General features: G+C 39.1%; 1 protein-coding gene across 3 annotated transcripts in view; it reads right to left on the bottom strand.

The window, feature by feature from the left end:
• Positions 1–20,303, bottom strand: part of KCNH1 (potassium voltage-gated channel subfamily H member 1) — a 582,340-nt gene that overhangs the window by 263,554 nt on the left and 298,483 nt on the right. For all 3 annotated transcript variants that reach the window (XM_072637864.1, XM_072637862.1, XM_072637863.1), the window contains exons 8-9: positions 12,250–12,449; positions 7,009–7,261 (exon numbers count right to left, since the gene is read on the bottom strand). In XM_072637864.1, the coding sequence (XP_072493965.1) occupies positions 7,009–7,261; positions 12,250–12,449 (453 nt within the window). The remainder of the gene's footprint in view (positions 1–7,008; positions 7,262–12,249; positions 12,450–20,303) is intronic.

Here is a 20,303-nt window from a genome sequence, read left to right as displayed (position 1 = left end):
TCCTAATATTGAACCAGCTCTGCATTCCTGGAATAAATCCTACCTGATCATAATGTATTATTCTCATGATAAGTTGCTATATTCTTTTTGCTAATACCTTATTTAAAATTTTTGCATCTATATTCATTAGAAAAATTGGTCTATAATTTTATTTCTCTGTTTTGGCTCTTCCTGGTTTAAGTATCAGAACCATATCTGTATCATAAAAATAATTTGGGAGGACTCTTTGTTCCCCAATTTTCCCAAATAGTCTATATAGTATTGGAATTAACTGTTCTTCAAATGTTTGATAGAATTTGCTTGTAAATCCATCTGGCTATGGATATTTTTTCCTAGGGAATTCATTGATGGCTTGTTCAATTTCTTTTTCTGAGATGGGGTTATTTAAGTATTCAACTCCCTTTTCTGTTAATCTGGGCAATTTATATTTTTAAAAATAATCATCCATCTCATTTAGATTGTTAAATTTATGGGCATACAGTTGGGCAAAGTAATTTTTAATAATTGTTTCAATTTCCTCTTCATTGGAGGTTAGTTCACCCTTTTCATTTTTGATATTGGTAATTTGGTTTTCTTTTATCTAATCAAATTGATCAAAGGTTTATCAATTTTATTGGGGTTTTTTTTCATAAAACCAACTCTTAGTTTTATTTATTAGTCCAATATTTTCTTAATTTCAATTTTATTAATCTCTCCTTTGGTTTTCAGTATTTCTAATTTGGTATTTACTTGGGGATTTTCAATTTGTTCTTTTTCTAGATTTTGCAGCTGCATGCCCAATTCATTGATCTCTTCTTTCTCTATTTTATTCATGTAGGCATTCAAAGATAGAAAACTTCCCCTAAGAACTGCTTTTGCACAATCCCATAATATTGGTAGGTTGTCTCACTATTGTCATTCTCTTGAATCAAGTTGTTGATCGTTTCTGTGATTTGTTGTTTAACCCACTCATTCTTCAGGATTAGATTATTTAGTTTCCAATTAATTTTTGGTCTATCTTTCCATGGCCTTTTATTATATATAATTTTTATTGCATCAGGATCTGAGAACGTTGCATTGACTATCTCTGTCTTTCTGCACTGGATTGTGTGGTTTTTATGGCCTAGTACATGGTCAGTTTTTGCACATGTGCCATGTATAGCTGAGAAAAAGGTATATTTCTTTATATCCCCATTCAGTTTTCTCCAGAGATCTATCATATCTACCTTATCTAGAGTTTTATTCACCTCCTTAACTTCTTGCTTGTTTATTTTGAGGTTAGATTTATCAAGTTCAGAGAGGGGGAGGTTGAGGTCCCCCAGTAGTATAATTTTGCTGTCTATTTCTTCTTGTAACTCCCTTAACTTCTCTAAGAATTTGGATGCTATACCACTTGGAATATATATATGTGTAGTAATGATATTGCTTCGTGGTCTATGGTGCCTTTTAACAGGATGTAGTTTCCTTCCTTATCTCTTTTGATTAGATCTATTTCTGCTTTTGCTTTGTCTGAGATTAGGATTGCTACCCCTTCTTTTTTTACATCAGATGAAGTACAATATACTCCGCTCCAACCTTTTACCTTTACCCTGTGTGTATCCCCCCCCATTTCAAATGTGTTTCTTGTAAGCAACATATTGTTGGATTATTGTTTTTAATCCATTCTTTTCTCCATCTCTGTTTTATAAGAGTTCATCCCATTCACATTCATAGTTATGATTAGTATCTGTGCCTTTCCCTCCATTCTCTTTACCACCATTTGTGCTTTTAGTTCTCCCTTCTCCCTTCCCCTCCACAATAGTTTTAATTTTTGACCACCACCTCCCTCACTCTTCCCTCCCTTCTTTCAGCCCCACCTCCCTTTTAATCCTCTTTTCCCTTACTACTTCTTCCCTCCTTTTCAGCCTTCCTTCCCTTTTCCTTTTCCCTTTCCCTCCTACTACCTATAGAGCTGGTTAGATTTCTATACATAACAGAGTTTGTTGTTCCCTCCTTGAACCAAATCAGATAAGAGTAAATCTAAAACAATGGTCATCTCACTCTCCTCTTTCCCTCTATTGTAATATATTTTTGTGCCTCTTCCTGTGATGTAATTTATCATTTTCTGTCTCCTCCTTTTCGTATCTCCTGTTACAATCCCTTTACACCCTTAAATCACATTTTTATCATCACATCATTTACGTTATACTCGCTCCCTCTATTTATGTCTATCTCTTTTATATATCATGATAAATATACAATTCTAAGATTAACAAATATCATCTTCCCTCATAGGGATGTAAACAGTTTGCTCATATTGAATAATAATTTTTTTTCCTATTTACTTTTTTATGCCTCTCTTGAGACTTGTGTTTGAGGATGGAATTTTCTATTGAGCTCTGGCCTTTTTATCAGGAAGGTCTGGAAATCCCTTATTTCATTGAATGCCCATCTCCTTTCCTGAAATATTACACTCAACTTTGTTGGATAATTGATCCTTGGTTGTAGACCCAGCTCCTTTGCCTTAAAGAATATCATATTCCAATTCCTTCAAACTTTTAATGTAGAAGTTGCAAGGTCCGGTGTGATCCTGACGGTAGCTCCTTGATATTTGAATGGTTTCTTTCTGGCTACCTGCAGTATTTTCTCCTTCACTTGTTAGTTGTGGAATTTGACAATGATATTTCTTGGTATTTTTAGTTTGGAATCTCTTTCAGGAAGTGAGCAGTGCATTCTTTCAATGACTATTTTGCCATCTGGATCTGGGACATCTGGGCAGTTTTCCTTGATGATTTCTTGGAAGATATTGTCCAAGCTCTTTTTTTCATCATGGTTTTTGGTAGAACAATAATTCTTAGATTTTCTCTCCTGGATCTATTTTCCAGGTCAGTTGTTTTTCAATTAGATATTTTACATTTTCTTCTATCTTTTCATTCTTTAGATTCTGCTTGACTGATTCTTGATATCTCATAGAGTCATTAGCTTCTATTTGCCTGATTCTAATTTTTATCAAATTGTTTTCTTCAGTTAACTTTTGCATCTCCTTTTCCATCTGTCCAATTGTTCCATTTAAGGAGTTATTTTCTCCAGTTAGGTTTTGTACTTCCTTTTCTATTTGTCCAATTTTCCTTTTAAATTCTTCTGTGATTTCTTTTTTCATATTTTTAATATCATTGGCCAGTTTTTCTTCTGTTTCTCTAATTTGGCTTTTAAAATCCTTCTTCAGCTCTTCCAAGATTGCTCTTTGGTCTTGAGACCAGTTCATATTCCCTTCTGAAGTTTCAGATCAGAGTACAGTCTCAATGCTGATCTTGTTGGTATTCATGTTTCCTTCCTTGTCCCCATAGAAAGATTCTATGGTCTTTTTTTTCTGCTTTGCTTCTTACTCATGATGATCACCCTTTTCCTGGCTTTCAAAGTGGATCTCTGCTTCTGGGGCAAAAGGGACTCTGTCCCACAGTTCTTGTGCCTTGAACTTGAGGCTTTGTGTGTTGTGGCCTCTGATTCTCTCAGCTAGAAGCTAAAGTGCTGCAGCTTACCTGGTGCTGAGCTGGCTGGTGTGAGAAAGTAGAGGCCAGGTGAAGTCTTTCTGTATCTCCCCAGAGTTACTCTGGAGCCAGCTACATTAAGTGTGGAGGAGGAGAGGTCTCCTCTGCTGAGCTAGAGTCTAGGCAAGCTAAGTGGTTGGTGAGCCCGTCTGCACTAGTGTCTTCCTGATTCCCCTGGGGTGCTGAGGCATGCCTGGGGTCCTGGTGTTGGCATTTGCAAACTCCACCCCCCTGGGGCTCAGGATCTTTTCCCAGTTTGCTGAGGTGGGGCTGTCAGGACAGCTCTGTTCCTCCACTGGTCCCCTTCAACCACAGCAGGAGTGACCCTCCTTAGCAATTTTCCTGGCCTCACAGGCTTAGAGACTGTTTGCCCCTTTGGCTGATCCCACTGTTCCAGGATTTTTCCTGGGGAAATATTTTATGGGTCTTTCAAGGTCAACAAGGGCAGGGGTAGAGCATTTACCAATCACTCCACCATCTTGGCTCCCCTGACTTGCTTCTTCTTAAAGTCACATGTTAGAATAGCAGTGTGCAGTAGTTGAAAGAATATTAGACCTATAGTCAAAGGGCCTGAGTTCAAATTCTTCCTCCTTGTGTGAGCCTGGACAAGATTTTCACCTCTGTTCCTGTTCCTTGGTTCCCTCATCTGTAAAATGGATAGCTTGGAACTCTACTAAGTGCTGGGAATACTGCAATGGAGGCCCTGGGAGAAATTCATTGATGGAAGAAAGGGGCTGAAATGGCTGTTGGCATTTTTGAGGTGAGAAAGCTGTAGGGATTGATGGCATACCCAGCATACAGGGTGAGCAGGCACTGGGCACTGAAGAAGAGCCTAAGGTGATAATGCCACAGAAGCATGGTATGGAAATCCCTTTCATTTATAAATACTAAGAAATCTATGAAAATGCCTCATAGTCCTGAGCTGGAGAGGCAACATGCAATAGTGGAAAAACTGCAAGCTCCTTGGGGTCAGGGGCTGCTTTTCATTTTGTCTTTGTATTCCTAATGCCTAGGGGATCCGGGGGGAGCCCTTGAGGCCACATGTGGCCCTCTAGGTCCTCAGATGACCGAATCTAGTTTAGATTTGCTTAATAATAATTGATATATTATATGTAATATAATACATAATATATTCATTATATATTATTTATACATATTATTATGTTATATTTAATAATTTGTTCAATAATAGTCCTTAATAAAAGGATTTGTCCTGTGAAGATTGGAAGTTAAAGGGCCACACTTAAGGACCTAGAGGGCCACATGTGGCCTAGAGGCAGCAGGCTTCCCACCCCTTCATGGGGTTTCATCCCTTCCTCATCTCCCATGATTGAGCTTGGTCCTTAATGTGGCTTCCCTAGAGATCCATGTTGAACAAGCCTAGTCTGCAGGAGGTTGTTTCAGGGTTCATTCATCTTCTTCAGATACAACCCTTTTATCATGATTATACCAGCAGCAACTGAAGTAATAATATGAGAAGATTCATGATTGTTCTTTATTTTTTTCAGGATAAAATATCATGAGACATGTAAGGGATTTTCAAAATAATAGCAGAAATCAATACTGTGAGGAAAGGAACAAAGCAAGACGTGGGAGAACCAGTCCCCAACCATCCCAAGTCATCTACAAGACTCAAACTAAGCTTGGGTTTCATCAGTGGCTCCTTTTACCCCACAACCATTCCTGCCTGTGAGAAGAGAGTGCAAAGACAAAGGCCTGGGCCTCACTCCTTTCCCAGGAGCTGGGATGCTGATAGAGGCTGGCTCTACTGTGTGATAGATAGGAATTTTTTTCAGACTGGGAAACCCCCAAGGAGGATTTACCTTAGGTGTAATAAGGTAAATTACACCTAAAGCTGTCAAAGCCCAGAGGAAGGAGGATCTCTTACCAGAAGATCAGCTGGTGTCAAGCATGTCCTCATTTATCTAACTTGACTCATTTATCCAGCAGCCTCTTCCTTCTTGAGAAAAGGATATGGGAGGCTGGTATCTTAAACACCTTTTGTTCAAATGGCCATTTGATTCCCCTTTGCTTTGTATTAGACTGGGAATTCTTCACAGTTAAATGTACTGATAGTGTAAAGGATTCTGGGTCATATATTTACTCTTGGCCAGCAATTTAGATAACAAAGCATAATGCTAATGAGGGAAGACCAGTTCCATTCTGGTCAGATAGCTTTATACACACACACACACACACACACACACACACACACACACACACACACATCTGATACAAACTGCTCCCCTAATCTGAATTAGTCATGTGAAAACACATATGAAGAAACAGTTGAGGGAATATGGATGGCTCACCCCAACCCATTACCACTACTAGAAAACAACCCAGAGTTAATATCCCGCTAAGGAGACCCTCATTTTCATATATGAATGTAACTACATTAATATTGAATACCACTGGGTTTTTTTTCAGTTGCAGGAATAGACATTAGTAATATATTAGTGAATATAAGGGGCAATAAGTTATGTATTGAACAGACTTTTGGGACACTCCATATTAAGGGTGGAGATAAAACACATTTTACTTTTAGAGACCACAAAGTGATGACTGTGATGTGAATCATGTACCTCTGACATAGCCCACGCTCTGTTATCTGTGGTTGTGACCACTGGGAGACAAATGAAATATAGACAAATGAAATCCACAGAGAACCCTGAAGCTTCACTGTAGCCCAGAAATATAAACCTAGATACCAAATGACAACTTAAAAATCAAACCCAAACCCCTCATTCTGAACATGAGGGGTTGGAGGCCCAGAGTTTGCATGACCAGGGCTACCCACATAGTTAGTAGCAGAACCAAGATCAGAGAGGCAAGGGTCTCAAGTTTCTCCTGCCCAAACATTCCCCCCTCCCCTATCATCAATGAGGATTTATCCAAGAAATAAAAATCATCCTTAAAAGTAATCTTGAAGCAAACTGAGAAACATGGTACAGGAGAAAACTCACTAGCTCTGGGGTCAGAAGAACTGGGTTTAAATTTGTGCCTGATGTTTATTATCTGTGTGGTTTGGACAATTCCCTCAGTCTCCTAGCCACAGATGCCTGATCTGTAAAACTAGGAGGTGGGACTAAAATGACATCTGAGGTCCCTCTAGCTCTAAATCTATCATTCTACCATCTGAACAAAATATAAGGAGGATATATTTAGGGAGTTGAGGGGATATGTGTATGAAAGGGAGGGAAGAAATAATATAAAGCATTCCAAAGTCAAACAGAAATTGTTTTTGGATTCTCTATTGTCCTATGTTCTCTCCCCTTTCCCCCATTTCTTACTGTAGAAAATTGGGTCAATTATATGCATGAGATCTCTAAGAGCTAGCCGCATACACAAGAAAAATCCTTTTGGTGAGCCAAGGTAGTCCTCATTAAGGCCTTGGTGTGCCCTCAGTAAACTGGACAGTCCGACACTGGCAGGCCCTGAATATCTGTACCTTCTGCCCAGTGGTTAGTGTAGTCTATTTCTATCTGTTAGAACAACTTACCCAAGATGGCTACCACCTCATCGTCCTGAATCACTTCCAAAGAACCTGAAACCACAAAGCACAGGCTGTCGACACTCTCGCCAGCATGGTAGATGAGGTCACCAGGGGCACAATGAACTGTCTGGAATTCCATGGCCAGTGCCCGTAGACAGCCATCGCTGGCAAGCCGGAACGCTGGATGCTCCTTGAACACCTTGCGATTTAGGTGCACACAGATATCAGCCCTCATGTCCTTGGGGCATATCTGCAGAACCTAGGAAATGAAAGAAGATGGGAACTGCTAAGATCATTCCTGCTGCTATCACTGAATTAAGGCTTCCTTTTTGTAGAGACAAAGTTGTGTAGTGGAAAGAAGTTCTGTGGTGGAAAGAAGTTGTATGATGGAAAGAAGTTGTGTGGTGGAAAGAAGTTGTGTGGTAGAAAAAGAAGTTGTGTGGTGGAAAAAGAAGTTGTGTGGTGGAAAGAAGTTGTGTGGTGGAAAGAAAACTGAGTTAGGAATGAGCAGATTGACAGACACTCAAGCCCCAACACTAACATTTACTAAATAGGTAACCAAGATTTTTCTTCCTGAGTTCAAATCTAGCCTCAGACACTTACTGGCTGTATGAGCTTGGGCAAGTCACTTAACCCTGTTTGTCTCAGTTTCTTCATCTGTAAAATGAGCTGGAGAAGGAAATGGCAAACCACTCCAGAATCTTTGCCAAGAAAACTCAAACAAGGTCACAAAGAGAAGGACCTGACTGAAAAATAACTGAAAAGAAGTAAAATATAAAATCAGCCTGCCAAGGTTGAAACTGAACATTTATTCAGATCAGTTCAATTTAATAAGCATTTATTAGATACTTACTATGTGTCAGGCACCGTGATATAAACCTTAGGGGCACTAAGACAAAAAACCCAAAATATTCCAAGACCTCAAGTAGCTGATAGTTTTTACTGAGGGAATCAAGAACGACTAATTGGAGTAAGGGATACTTCACGTAAACCCAGAAAGGAACTCAACATTCTAGGCATGATGGAGAGCCTGCACAAAGGCACAGAGAGGGGTGATGAGATGTCATGCATAGAGGTCAACAAATAGACCTGGAATGTAGAAGGCATGACAGGGAGTAATACAACAGCAAAGAGAGTCTGGAGTCAGACTAGGAAAGACTTTCAATGTAAAACAGAGAAGTTTGTATTTGGTTCAACGGGCACAAAAGAACCACTGAATTTCCTTAAGCAGTGAGCCACATGGTCAGACCTGTGCTTTAAGAATGTTAATTTGGCAGTAGTCTGAAGGATGAAGATGGGAGAGGGGCTGGATGCACTCTCCCTGTCCCCCTCTTTGTCTTTGTCTGTCTCTCCCTCTCTTTGTTTCTCCCTTCTGTCTGTCTCTGTATCTGTCTCCCTCTCTCTCTCTGTATCTCTCTCTCTCTCCTCTCTCTCTCTCTCTGTCTCTGTTTTTCTTTTTACCCTCTCTTTTTCTTTCTCTCCCTCTTTCTCTCTTTTCTCTCATTCTCTTTCTTCCTCTCTCCTCTCTATGTCTTCTCTCTTTCTCTCTGTCTCTGTCTTCCTCTCTCTCTCCACACATACACACACACACACACACACACACACACACACACACACACACACACACACCAATTTTGATGCTATTGAAATAAGCCCAGCCAGAGATGATGAAGGACTGAATTAAGGTGGTTTGGGTTTGGATAGGGAGAAAAGAATGAATGTAAGCAGAGATGTGCTGGGACCCCACATGAACTGGCTAGTGTAAGTTACACCTCCATCAAGCAAGTGCTATCAATCAGGTCTTGATTTACTGTTTTTCTGATTGTCTAGACTTAAGAAAATGATGGAGAAAATGCCAATTATGCAGATGAAACTGAAAAATTTGTTGTGCATACATTTTTCTTTTGTTTCCTCTTTTTAGAGAGCCAGTGGTTAAACATTAATCAATATACTCCTGGATGTAAGAAACCTTAAACAAGTAGAATCAACAAGACTTGACAACTGATTACATATGGAGGATGGGGGAGTGAAGGAGATGAAGAGCCATGAAAAACAACCTTTAAAACTCATAAATATGAATAGGGGCTTCCTCTCTCCAAGCATATTGCATGCAAGAAAACTCAGCATGTCATATCAGAACTGTGCCCACCAGTCTGGAACCAAGATTTATTTTTTAGGTGAATTCACCTTTAAATATTTGGTTTTCCCAGGATCAAGCAGCACTGCTCTATCTAACAGCAGCTGCCAGCAGAGCGAGGCCTTGGTGCTGAAATGATGTTTTATTCATGGGCAGTACTCCCAAAGCCCTGTGTAAATGGGTGTGGGTGAGGGAGAGGCCACAGGGCTTGGGTGGCAGAATTTATGGACTGCTATGGCTATTAGTCAATCTACTCTTTGTGGGTTAGTTCTTGCTCCAGCAAGTGCATGCTTTCTCTGTCTCTGTCTCTGTCCCTCTCTCTCTCTCTCTCTCTCTCTCTCTCTCTCTCTTTCTCTCTCACACACACATACTTTCTCACTTTCCTTTTTTCCTCCTCTCACTTTCTTTCTTTTCTCAATTTTCTCTCACTCTCTTACTTTGTCTCATTTTCTCTCATACATTTTTCTTTTTTTGTCTCACTTTCTCTTTTTCTTTTACTTTCTCACTTTCTCTCATGGTCTCTTTTTATCTCCTCACTTTCTCTTTTTCTCACCTCTCATTTTCTGTTACTTTCTCTTTATTGTTTCCTTTCTCTCCTTTCCTTTCTCTTGCATTCTCTTTTCTCACTTTCTCTTACATTCTCTCACTTTCTCTCTTACTTTCTCTTTCACTTTCTCATTTTATCTTCCTCACTTTCTCTCTCATGGTCTCTTTCTGTCTCACTTTCTCTTTCTCATTCTTACTTTGTCTTTCTCTTCCTTACCTTCTCCCACTTTCTTGTTTACTTTCATTTTCTTTCTCTTGCTTTCTCTTTTCTCATTTTTTCTTACATTCTCTCACTTTCTCTCTGTCTTTCACATGTGGCATTTGCACACACACATGCATGCATACACACACACTGCTGTCCCTGAGATAGGAGGTTCATATCTGAACTTTCTGGACTAACCTTTCTTGCTATTTGGCTTCCTGTGGCTTTCTTTCCTTCATTTGTTTTAAAGACCCTAGACATTAACAGGGATATGTCAGCATGGGAGGCTGAACCATCTCATCTAGAATTCCAGCCGTAAGAGGCCTGAAAAGTCGTCTTGTACAAACACTTCACTGTACAGTGTGGGAAGAAAAAGGCCAAAGAGGTGAAGTGAACTTTTGTTTCAGATCAGATAGCTTGGGGCAGCCAACCATCAGCAGCTGGTCATCTGACTCCAGTCTAGCACCATTTCTAAGCCTTCCTCCTAATTATCAAATATGATATAGCCATATGAGAGAGGGGGAAAAGAAGATGGGAAGAGGAATTACAATGAGATCATAATCTATTTTCTCTATAGAACTGCTTTCCAGTGGACTATTTTCCAGGTAGGTTAACCTCTAAAAGAAGGCTGATTAAGCAAATTATTATAATATCATGCCACTGGGCTGGATTTCAGGGATTGAAGGTGTAGCTCTTTTTCCTCCTGCACAGAAGAGGTCATCAGGATGGGGGCCTTAATATAAATCTCATGACCATTTTGGGAAGTCTTTCCTTGAGGTTTGTCAAAGGTTCAGAGAGGCTAAAAGGAAGTTCTAGGGTGCTCTCTGTTCACATCCTGCCTATCCTCATCTTACCCAAACTGATAGAGTCTTGAGTAAATGGTGTCCACGCTATCTATCACATATAGGCATTATCTAGGCCTGCCTGGACAGCACATTGCCATATTATCCTGTCCTCTGCTAAACTGAAACACATGACTCTTTTCCTTCCATCAATCTCTGGCTATTTTCTCCAGCTTAGTTTTGAAGATCATTCCTAAAGAGAGTATGCTAGAAACAGCAAAAAGAAACTGAGGTGGGTGGTGAGGGATCTAAGCTCCCTATAAAAAAAGATTAGCTTACTGTTTGCTTCAGTTTTCTCATCTGTAAAATGGGGAGAGACCTTCCCAGATCCTTCCATTTTTCTTTCTGGGGTGAGGAGATGTCTTGAGACAAATAAGATGATGTATCCCAAACGTTACTCTCCCAGGATGAGGATATGCGCATATTCAATTTATATCATCTCTTCAACTCTTGACCATGCATATTAAAGAAAGAGTAGTCACACAAATAATCCAAATCCATTCATATTTGCCTTTCTATAAACATATTCTGCCATGTTTACAGATTTGTCTTTTTAACAATGTTCAGCTCAGGCTAATATTAAAACAAGTTTGAATTCCCTGAGCACACACTGACTAGAGCAAGAAACCTACGGAGCTGTAGGGAGAAGGTGGCCAGGATTAAATATTTGTTTTAAAACAATTCATAAAGTAGTAAATCCACATCTGTATCATAGAGAATTGACTATACTTTTCTCACATTTTTCCCCTCTGTTATATAATTTGATCAAGCTTTCCTTAAAACAATTTAAAAACATGAAATTAACACAAGCAAACTCTCAGAGCAGGATAGGGATTTCACTTCTATCACCATTCCACAGATGATAAAACTGAGGTCCAGAATAGCTGCTAAACTGATCCCAAATTATACTTCTAACCTTGTATCTTTCTCATTTGCATACCTATTCTATTCTAGTGCAATATAAGCTTTTTGAAGGCAGGAAATATTTTACTTTTATCTTTGTCTCTCTAGAGACTTGCATAGGTATTTAATTGATCAATCAATAAGCTTTTAAGTGTCTCCTCTATGCCAAGTACTACCCTAGGCAAGTGGGATACAAAGATAAAAATAAAATGGCCCTGCCCTCAAGGAATGTATATTCTACTGGGAAAGACAATGAGTATACATACAAATGGTTATGCAAAATAAATGTGAGGTAATTTGAGGGACTAAAAATTGGGGGGATTAGGAAAGACCTCATAGAACACAGGGTTTGAGCTGAACTTGGAAGGAAACTAGGGAGTCTGAAAGGTATAAGTGAGGCAGAGGTGCATTATGGGTATGAAGGACAGTGTGTAAAGGCATAGAGATGGGAAAAAATATGACATGTTAGGAACAGCAAGAAGGCTGGACCACACAGTGTAGGAGGGTGAACAATAAGTATAATAAATCTTGGTTGAATTGCACTTAATTGACACCCTAAATTATGCAATGGAGAAAGTGGAGTGACAAGTGGTTTTCCTAAATTCCCACTCTCTTACCTTCTCAGTATCAATGCCTCTAGACATGGACCAGGTGGACACAATATAGTCCATGACTCGTTCACTGAGTCCCTTTGGCACCTGGTAGAGCTTGAGGAAATCCCGAACACTGTTAAGCATCTCATGGTACCTGTTGGTGTTAGCATACATCTGCTGGAAAATGGTGGTGACATTCCCAAAAATGGTGGCATACAGGAGGGCTGTAGGAGAGAAGGAAGAGAAAATAATATGTGAGTGGGAATTGAGAAATGGGATGATCTCCCCAAAACATGCCATAGAAATGTCCAGGAGGTCAGGCCACTGGACAACATGTTCAGGCTTTGAGTCACAGTACCTCCCTTTGGAACTTTGAAAAGAGCAAACAGTATATATGCATTTTGGAAAATTGGTAAACTTGGCATCATGAAATAGGAGAAGGACTAGGAGAAGCACAAAAAAAAAAATTAAATAGCTAATGTCAAGTGTGAGATATAATTAGCTATCAGCTTTTTAAGAACTCTAAATACACAAAGCTACCAGACTGCTATAGCAGAAAAAAGCCAGGTTAAAGGGCTGCCATTCACCTCCGCTGTGGCTATCTGGCTAGTTCTCCCCTCTTGGGTTTTTGGTTTGTTTTTTTTTTAACTTACATCTTTACTCCCAACTTTGTTGACTAGGTACTTAGCTCAGTTCCTTGTCTCCTGGCTAATGTCTCAGCAACACTCTCACCCACCCAAATGACCATGCATTTCAGCCCCCAGCCACACTCTAGAATCTTTCTGGATTGGGAATTCTCTGGAACCCCAGCTCTGAGTGGGAGCTTCTCATCTACCCTCATATGTTCTTGCTAGCCTCTTCTGGCCATGATGAAACTTGCACATCTACATTGACCAGCCCTTATCCTCATCTGACTCAGATTCATCCACTTTAACTGGAAGGGATCCTACAGATAAGTCCAATCCTTCATTTTACACATGAGGAAGCTGAGGACTAGAAAGAGTAAGTCATTTTCCCCAAAAAAGGAAGAAAGGAAGCATTTAAGTACTGATTATGTGTCAGGTATGGTGCTACATGGTTTACAAAAATTATCTCATTTGATTCTTTTGACAGCTCTAAGAGGTAAATGCTATTATTACCTACATTTTGCTTTTAAGGAAACTGATTTAGAAAAGTCAAGTGACTTGGTCAGGGTTACACAACTAATAAGTAGCTGAGGCTGAATTTGAACTCAAGTCTTCCTGAATCCAGGCCCAGTGATCTATCCACAGATGCCTTACTCTTTCCACTGTACCTGGCCCTTTCTTAGCCTTCTAAAACATAAACTAAAAGCTCCAGATCATCAGTCGGATGTCCTCTGAGCTACTCTACTTGAGGCTTTAGAGTGATTCTACTAGAGGCTTTAGGCCATCTAGGTCCTTGTGTATGGCTTTTTGATTGAGTCCAAGTTTTACAAAACAAATTCTTTTATGAAGGCGATTTGTTCTGTGAAGTTTGGATTCAGTCAAAGGGCGGTACTTGAGGATCTAGAGGGTCTTATGTGGCCTGGAGGTCACCGGTTCCCCACCCCTGCCTTAGACTATCCAAGAATCATTGAATCATAGACTCTTTAAATCAGAAAAGACCCACAGCATCCTAGACAGGAGCTCTTCTAGCTGCTGACTGAACCCCTTCAGTGAAAGAAACTCATTACCTCACAAGACAGGTTTTCCATTTGGGGACAGCTCTAATTGTTAAGAATTTGATTTTGTCTTTCCTTTACACCAAACAGAATCTGCCATTCTATGGCTTCCACTCATTGGACCCGTTTCCACCCTCTAGAATCAAGCATGGTATATGCATATCTTCCTTCTATGTGAGGTCCCTTCAAACCATTACAAAAATCTATTGAGTCATCCTCACTAAATCTTCCCTTCTCCAGGTTAAACACACTCAGGTCACAGAACTAGGGAATTGTAAGGACCCTCAGAAGTCATTAAATATGACCTATACATGAACATATCTTACAAGGAACAGATCAACCTCTGCTTAAAGACTTCTAGGAGGAGGAATTCACTACTTCTCAAGAAGTCATTTCCATTTTTGGAGATCCCTAAAAGGTGAGTGGCACAGTGGATAAAATGTTGAGGTTGGAGTCAGAAAGACTCATCTTTCTGAATTCAAATTGAGCCTCAGACATTTACTAGCTGTGTGACCCTGGGCAAGTCACTTAACCCTGTTTGCCTCAGTTTCTTCAACTGTAAAATGAGCTGGAGAAGGACATAGCAAAGCATTCTTGTACCTCTGCCAAGAAAACTGAAAATGCAATCGTGAAGAGTTGGACATGACTGAAATGACTGAATCACAACAAAAAAGAACAATTATAGGAAGTTTCTCCTGACAGAACATAAATTGGCCCCTTTGCAACTTCTATCCAGGACTGCCTTCTTGGGCAAATAAAATTAATCCAATCCCTCTTCCACCCAATTGTCCTTTAAATACTAGAATACAGCGATCATGCCCCAAGTCATCCCTTCTCTCTAGGACAAGTATGTCTATTTTCTTCCACCACTTTCCATATGACATAGATTCAAAGTCCTTCACCATCCTGGTTGGCTCCCAGCTTATCAATGTCTGCTAGGTGGCATAGTGAAAGGAGTTTTGGGCCTTGGAGTCAGTAATATCTTAATTCAAGCCCATCCTCCGATACAGATAAGCTGTGAGACCCTGGAGAAGTCACTTGAACTATTTACCTCTACTTCCTCAAATGTCAAATGTGGATAATAATAATAAGCATCTAGACACCTCCTAGGGTTGTTGTGAGGATCATATGACACAATACTGTAAAGTGTTTAGCACAGTGTCTGGCATGCAGTAGACATTGAATCAATGTTCCCCTTTCCTCTGCTTTAATCATGGTGCCCAGAACTGAAAAAAAAAACTGCAGAGTAAGCCTGGTGAGGGCAGAGAATATAATAAGTATATCCTATTCCTGGAAGCTATGACTTTCTTAGTGCAGCTCAAGGTCAAATCAACTTTTCTGGCTATGATATTTTACAGGCCCAATTTCTTTCAACCAATCCATACCACATGGTTCTAACTTCCTTCATCATCTTGTAATCCATTGGATTTCTTTCACCTTGATTTCCTAAATTCAGGGTCTAAAAGGGGATACAATATTCTAAATGCATTCTGACCAGAACATAGTATAGTAGGACTATTATTGATGAGGTTCAGACTCTGGGAACTTCCTTGAGCTCCCCTGGAATCTGCTCACTTAACCTGGCTTTTCATACTCAAATTGAGTTTCCTGTATCTCCTCACAGAATCTGGCCTTTCATACACAAATCTGTGATCATTGTCTGTTATCCCTAGATTGCCCTACCTGCTTCCCACCTAGGGCCCCAAGTCTGATGTTTGTTGATTCTCCTCGAGACCCTTCCTAAACCCCTCCTCCCATCACCCTGGACTACCAGACCACCACCCCCACCTCCCCCCAGATCCTTTCTATACTCTTTTCTGTATTTAAGTTCCATCTTGCCTCCATGAAGGTGCTCAGATGCAATCCAGCTCAGACTCTGTCTAGCTGGGATTGTGTCTGGCCCGCTTGTGAATACAAGCGTTACAAAAGCTTAGGTTCCTTAAGAGGCAACCCAATTAGGCGAATCCTTAATAAACTTTGTTTTCTTTGGCTTTAAGAAGGCTTGAGTCGAATTCATTCGAGCACGACCCGGACCGTCGCTATTTTGGGGTTCCCCTCACCATTAACCTCATCATTATCACTTTCTACCTGAACACTAAAGACCTAATAATGAAGCCTAATATTGTATCAGTTTATTGGTAATTAAGAGGGAGTAAAAGCATTTATTAAGTGGCTACTATGTGCCAGGCATTATGCTAAGTGCTTTATAAATATTATCTCATGTGATCTTGCTGAATCACACTACTGACTCATTTTGAGAGTCTGCTAAAATCTTTCCTGTTCACCTGAGCTTCTTTCTATCCATGTTTCCTCCATTCAGTGCAGACAAATGTTTTACTCCAAAGTAGAAATGTATGATTTTTCTCTAACACATGTCTTCTCCAGTCTCTTATTCTAGCTTATTATAATCTTTGTGGATCCCAATTCTATTGTCCTTTGTGTTAGCTATTCCTCCTAGTTTTGTGTCATACAACATTTTAATTAGTATGCCAATCACCTAAGTTACTGATAAGACTGCTGAGCAAAATTGGGCTTATTCAAGACTCCTGGGGCACTCCACTAGAGAGCTCTCTCCAAACTGAAGATTATCCATTAATCAATATGCTTTGGGTCCAGTCAAGTAACCAGTTCAGAATTCACCTAGTGGTACTATTATCCAACCCACATCTTTTCATCCTTTCCACAAACATGTCAGGAGAGTCTTTGTCCAACACATTGTTGAAAGCCAGTCTTTTCTATGTCTAAGGTTTCTCCTGAGAGATTAATCATTAGATGGCAGGTTTAAGAGCTAGAAGGAAAACTGGAGATCACTTAGTCTAACACCCCTCATTTTACAGATAAGCATATGGAGTACTGGTGAGATGAGTCTAAGGTTACAAAGGTGATAAGGAAGCAAAGGAAGAATTCAAACACAGGTTTTATTCAACACACCACACTGATCCCAGAGTTGCAAGGGACAATTACAACATAAAGATTTTCCAGGAGGCAGGGAGGGAGGCTAATCAAACTTAGCTTTAATGATAATGAAAAGCATTTCTCACTCAGATTGGGGCAAAATATGAAAGGATATATTAAAGAGGGAAAAAACCATAGGTGGGTGGAAGGATGTAATGTGAGTTAAAGATCTTCCCCTGACTATTAATATGCCTCAGGTGAAGTCCATTAAGGGAAGCTTGATTAGGGGAGGCTTGTTTGTAGGAAGGCCCACACCTTTTGTTAATTAATGAGGCACTAGGTCAAAAAGATCGTGGTGCCCTCCAGCTCTGGTAAGCGTATATATACTCTGAAGTGAGGTTTTGCTTTGGGGGCTTACTCTTTAGAAGTAGGCTCATGTGCCAGATAAGCCTTTAAGGAGCCCCCCTCCCCCGGCACTTTGAAAACCTAGATGTTGGTGCTTCTCTCTCTGGTAACTATGTATGTATGTAACGGTCAGACAGTTGGATCTGTCTGTTGATCTGTGATGTGCGTGTTGCTTATGGTCAAACAGTTAGAATTCCTATCTGTTGATCTTTATTTCTCTGTTTGTATTTCTTCTGTTGGTATATGTGCTTGATCAAAGTGATTGTTGACCCCTCAAAAGTTGCTTTCCTTTTATAAAAGCAGATCTAAGAACCTGTGCCAGCAGGCCGTCCTAGATGTGTCAAGGTGCTTGATGCTAGAAGGGATGATGTTTGAGTGACTGTCATGTGGCAGAAGAATTAGATTTATTCTTCTGAGCTATAAAGAGTCAAACTACCAATAATGGATAGAAATTACAGGGAACAAGATTTCAGCTCAAAAGAATTCAGAATTTCATAAGAGTTAGAGCAGTTACAGTGCCAATATCATAAAATGATGATGCTACCTAACTTAATTTACAGATTTACTGCTATACCAATCAGACTACCAAGAGGGTACTTCAGAAAGCTAGACAAAATCCATTTGGGGGAATAAAATGTCCAGAAACTCAAGGGAAATAATTGGAGGGGGTAGTAAAGATGAAGGAGGAATGACATTTCTAGATCTCAAACTGTATTTCAAAGTAGCAATCATCACAACTATTTGCTATTGGCTAAAAAAATTTAAAAAGTAGATCAATAGAAGAAACTAGCTAAAGAGGAATCAGAAACAACTGAATTTAGCAACTCAGTATTCAATAAATCTGAGAACATAAGTTGCTTGAGGAAGAAGTCCATATTTGACAACAGATGCCAGGATTCTAGAAAGCTGGTTGGCAGAAATTAAGTATAGACCAACATATTGTACCATTTACCATAGTAAATTAAATATGGTATATGTATATGACCTGAATGTTAAAGATCACACCTTAAAAAACCAGATCTAAGAGAACAAGATCAGGTACTCTTGACAACTGTAGCAAGGAAGAGAACTCTTTACTAAAGAAAAGGGGTAATCACAAATTATAAAATTGATTTTTTGTAACTAAATGAAATTGAAAAGGTTTTGCAAGGAAAATATCTAAGAAACAAAATCTTTGCAACAAATATGACTGAGGGGAGTCTGCTATCCAAGGCACTTAGTAATTTACATAAATATTTAAGATCAAAGACCATTTCTCAATAGACATGTACCCAAGAGAATATAAATAATTACTGGTCAGATTAATTATTATAAACTAATTACAACCTTAAGAACAGTTGCTTCAAATCACTAATAAGAGATATACACATCAAAACAGCTTTGAAGTTTTACTTTACATGGCAAAGATGACAAAAATGAAAATAGTGAGTGTCAGAATTATGGAAAGATAGATACACTGCTATATTGTAGGTGGAGCTTTGAATTGACCTAACAGTTTGATACAGCTTTTCAAAAAGCAAATGGTAATTATGTTCAAAAAGAGACTAAAATGTCCATAAATTTTGACCCTGAGTTCCTACTGCTAGGCACATTTCCAAAAGAGATCAAAGACAGAAAAAGAAAGTTTTCACATACTCCAAAGTATTCATAGAAATGTTTTGCAAGTGCCATATATTTGGGTACGGTTAAAAAAAATTCATGGTACATGAATGTAAAGGAATAGTACTATGTCATAAGAAAGTATGAATATGAAATATCCAGACAAATACAAAATACTTATATGAACTGAGACAGTAAAATAAGTAGGATAACAATGCATAGAGTGCTCTCTGCCCCTTTGATTAGAACTTGGAGGCATGAACTCCTCAATCTCCATGTCAGGAAGAGGGGATATAGGAGGGACACCTTAGAGAGCTCATTTCCCAGGCTGATCAGTTTGTACTTCTTTGACTTTTCCACCATGCCCTGTTTTCTCTCCATACCACCCTCCTTTCAAGCTTCTTTTTGTGTGCTATCTTCCCTCATTAGAGTATAAGTTCCTTGAGGGAAGGGACTGTCTTTTTCATATTTGTAATCTCAGAGTTTAACACAGTGCCTGGCACGTGGTAGGGGCATAATAAGTTTTGATTGACCATTGGGTAATCTTGACTTTTCAATATAAACACAAAGAACCAAAATTCAAATTAAATGCTTTGTAATTATAATGACCAAGTTTGGCACTAAAGAAGAACTGAAAAATGTACCTCCCTTTCTTCTATGCAGAGGCAAAGGCCTATAGGTATGGAATGCTACATGTGCTGTCATAGTCAGAGGTGTGCTGCAAATGTTCAGAGAATTAGTCAACAGTTAGTTCTCTGAATAAAAAATTTACCCAGGACACATTTTAAAGTTTAATCTGCATTATTAACATTTCATCATCATTTTCATAAGTCTAGATAGTCAACAAAACAATAAATCAAACCCTGATTTGTAGCATTTCAGAAGAAATTAGAAATTTAATGACTGGTTTCCATGAGTCAGTATGAGCTGACTCCAGCACATCCTTGGGTAATTGTTGTGTTGGCTGGTTTTGCTGAACTGTTACTTTTCTCTTTCTTTTTAAATTTTTTTGTTAAAAATTAGGACTCATGGAGAGGGAAAGGGATTTATTTGGAAATTAGGGTAGCCAAAAGGATCAATAAAAGTTTTGAAATAGTGAAATAGATGTATGTCCTTTATGACTTATGCTATAGGTATAAGGAACCAAATGAGAAAATGAATTTAAAAATCTTTACATTATACATACATGCAAAAAGTAAGCTTTCACATTTAAAAAATGAAAATTGAAATTTATACACAAAGAATTAAAGATGTATGAAAAGTCTAGGTATGTAGTTAGGTGGATAGTGGAAAGAGTGTTGGACTTAAAAGGCGAAAACACGTAACATTGTATTCTACCTCAGATACTTCTTAGCTGTAAGATCCTGGACAAGCCACTTAACCTCTCTTATCTTCAGTTTCCTTAACTGTAAAATGTGCATTGCAATAGCACTACCTCACAGGGTTGTGTATTCATCCTTTGTTGCCTAAGAAGACCATGCCATCAGAGAAATGATGA

This window comes from Notamacropus eugenii, chromosome 2, assembly GCF_028372415.1.
Source record: "Notamacropus eugenii isolate mMacEug1 chromosome 2, mMacEug1.pri_v2, whole genome shotgun sequence".
Classification (NCBI taxonomy): Eukaryota; Metazoa; Chordata; class Mammalia; order Diprotodontia; family Macropodidae; genus Notamacropus; species Notamacropus eugenii.
This window is presented reverse-complemented; position numbering and strand designations above follow the sequence as displayed.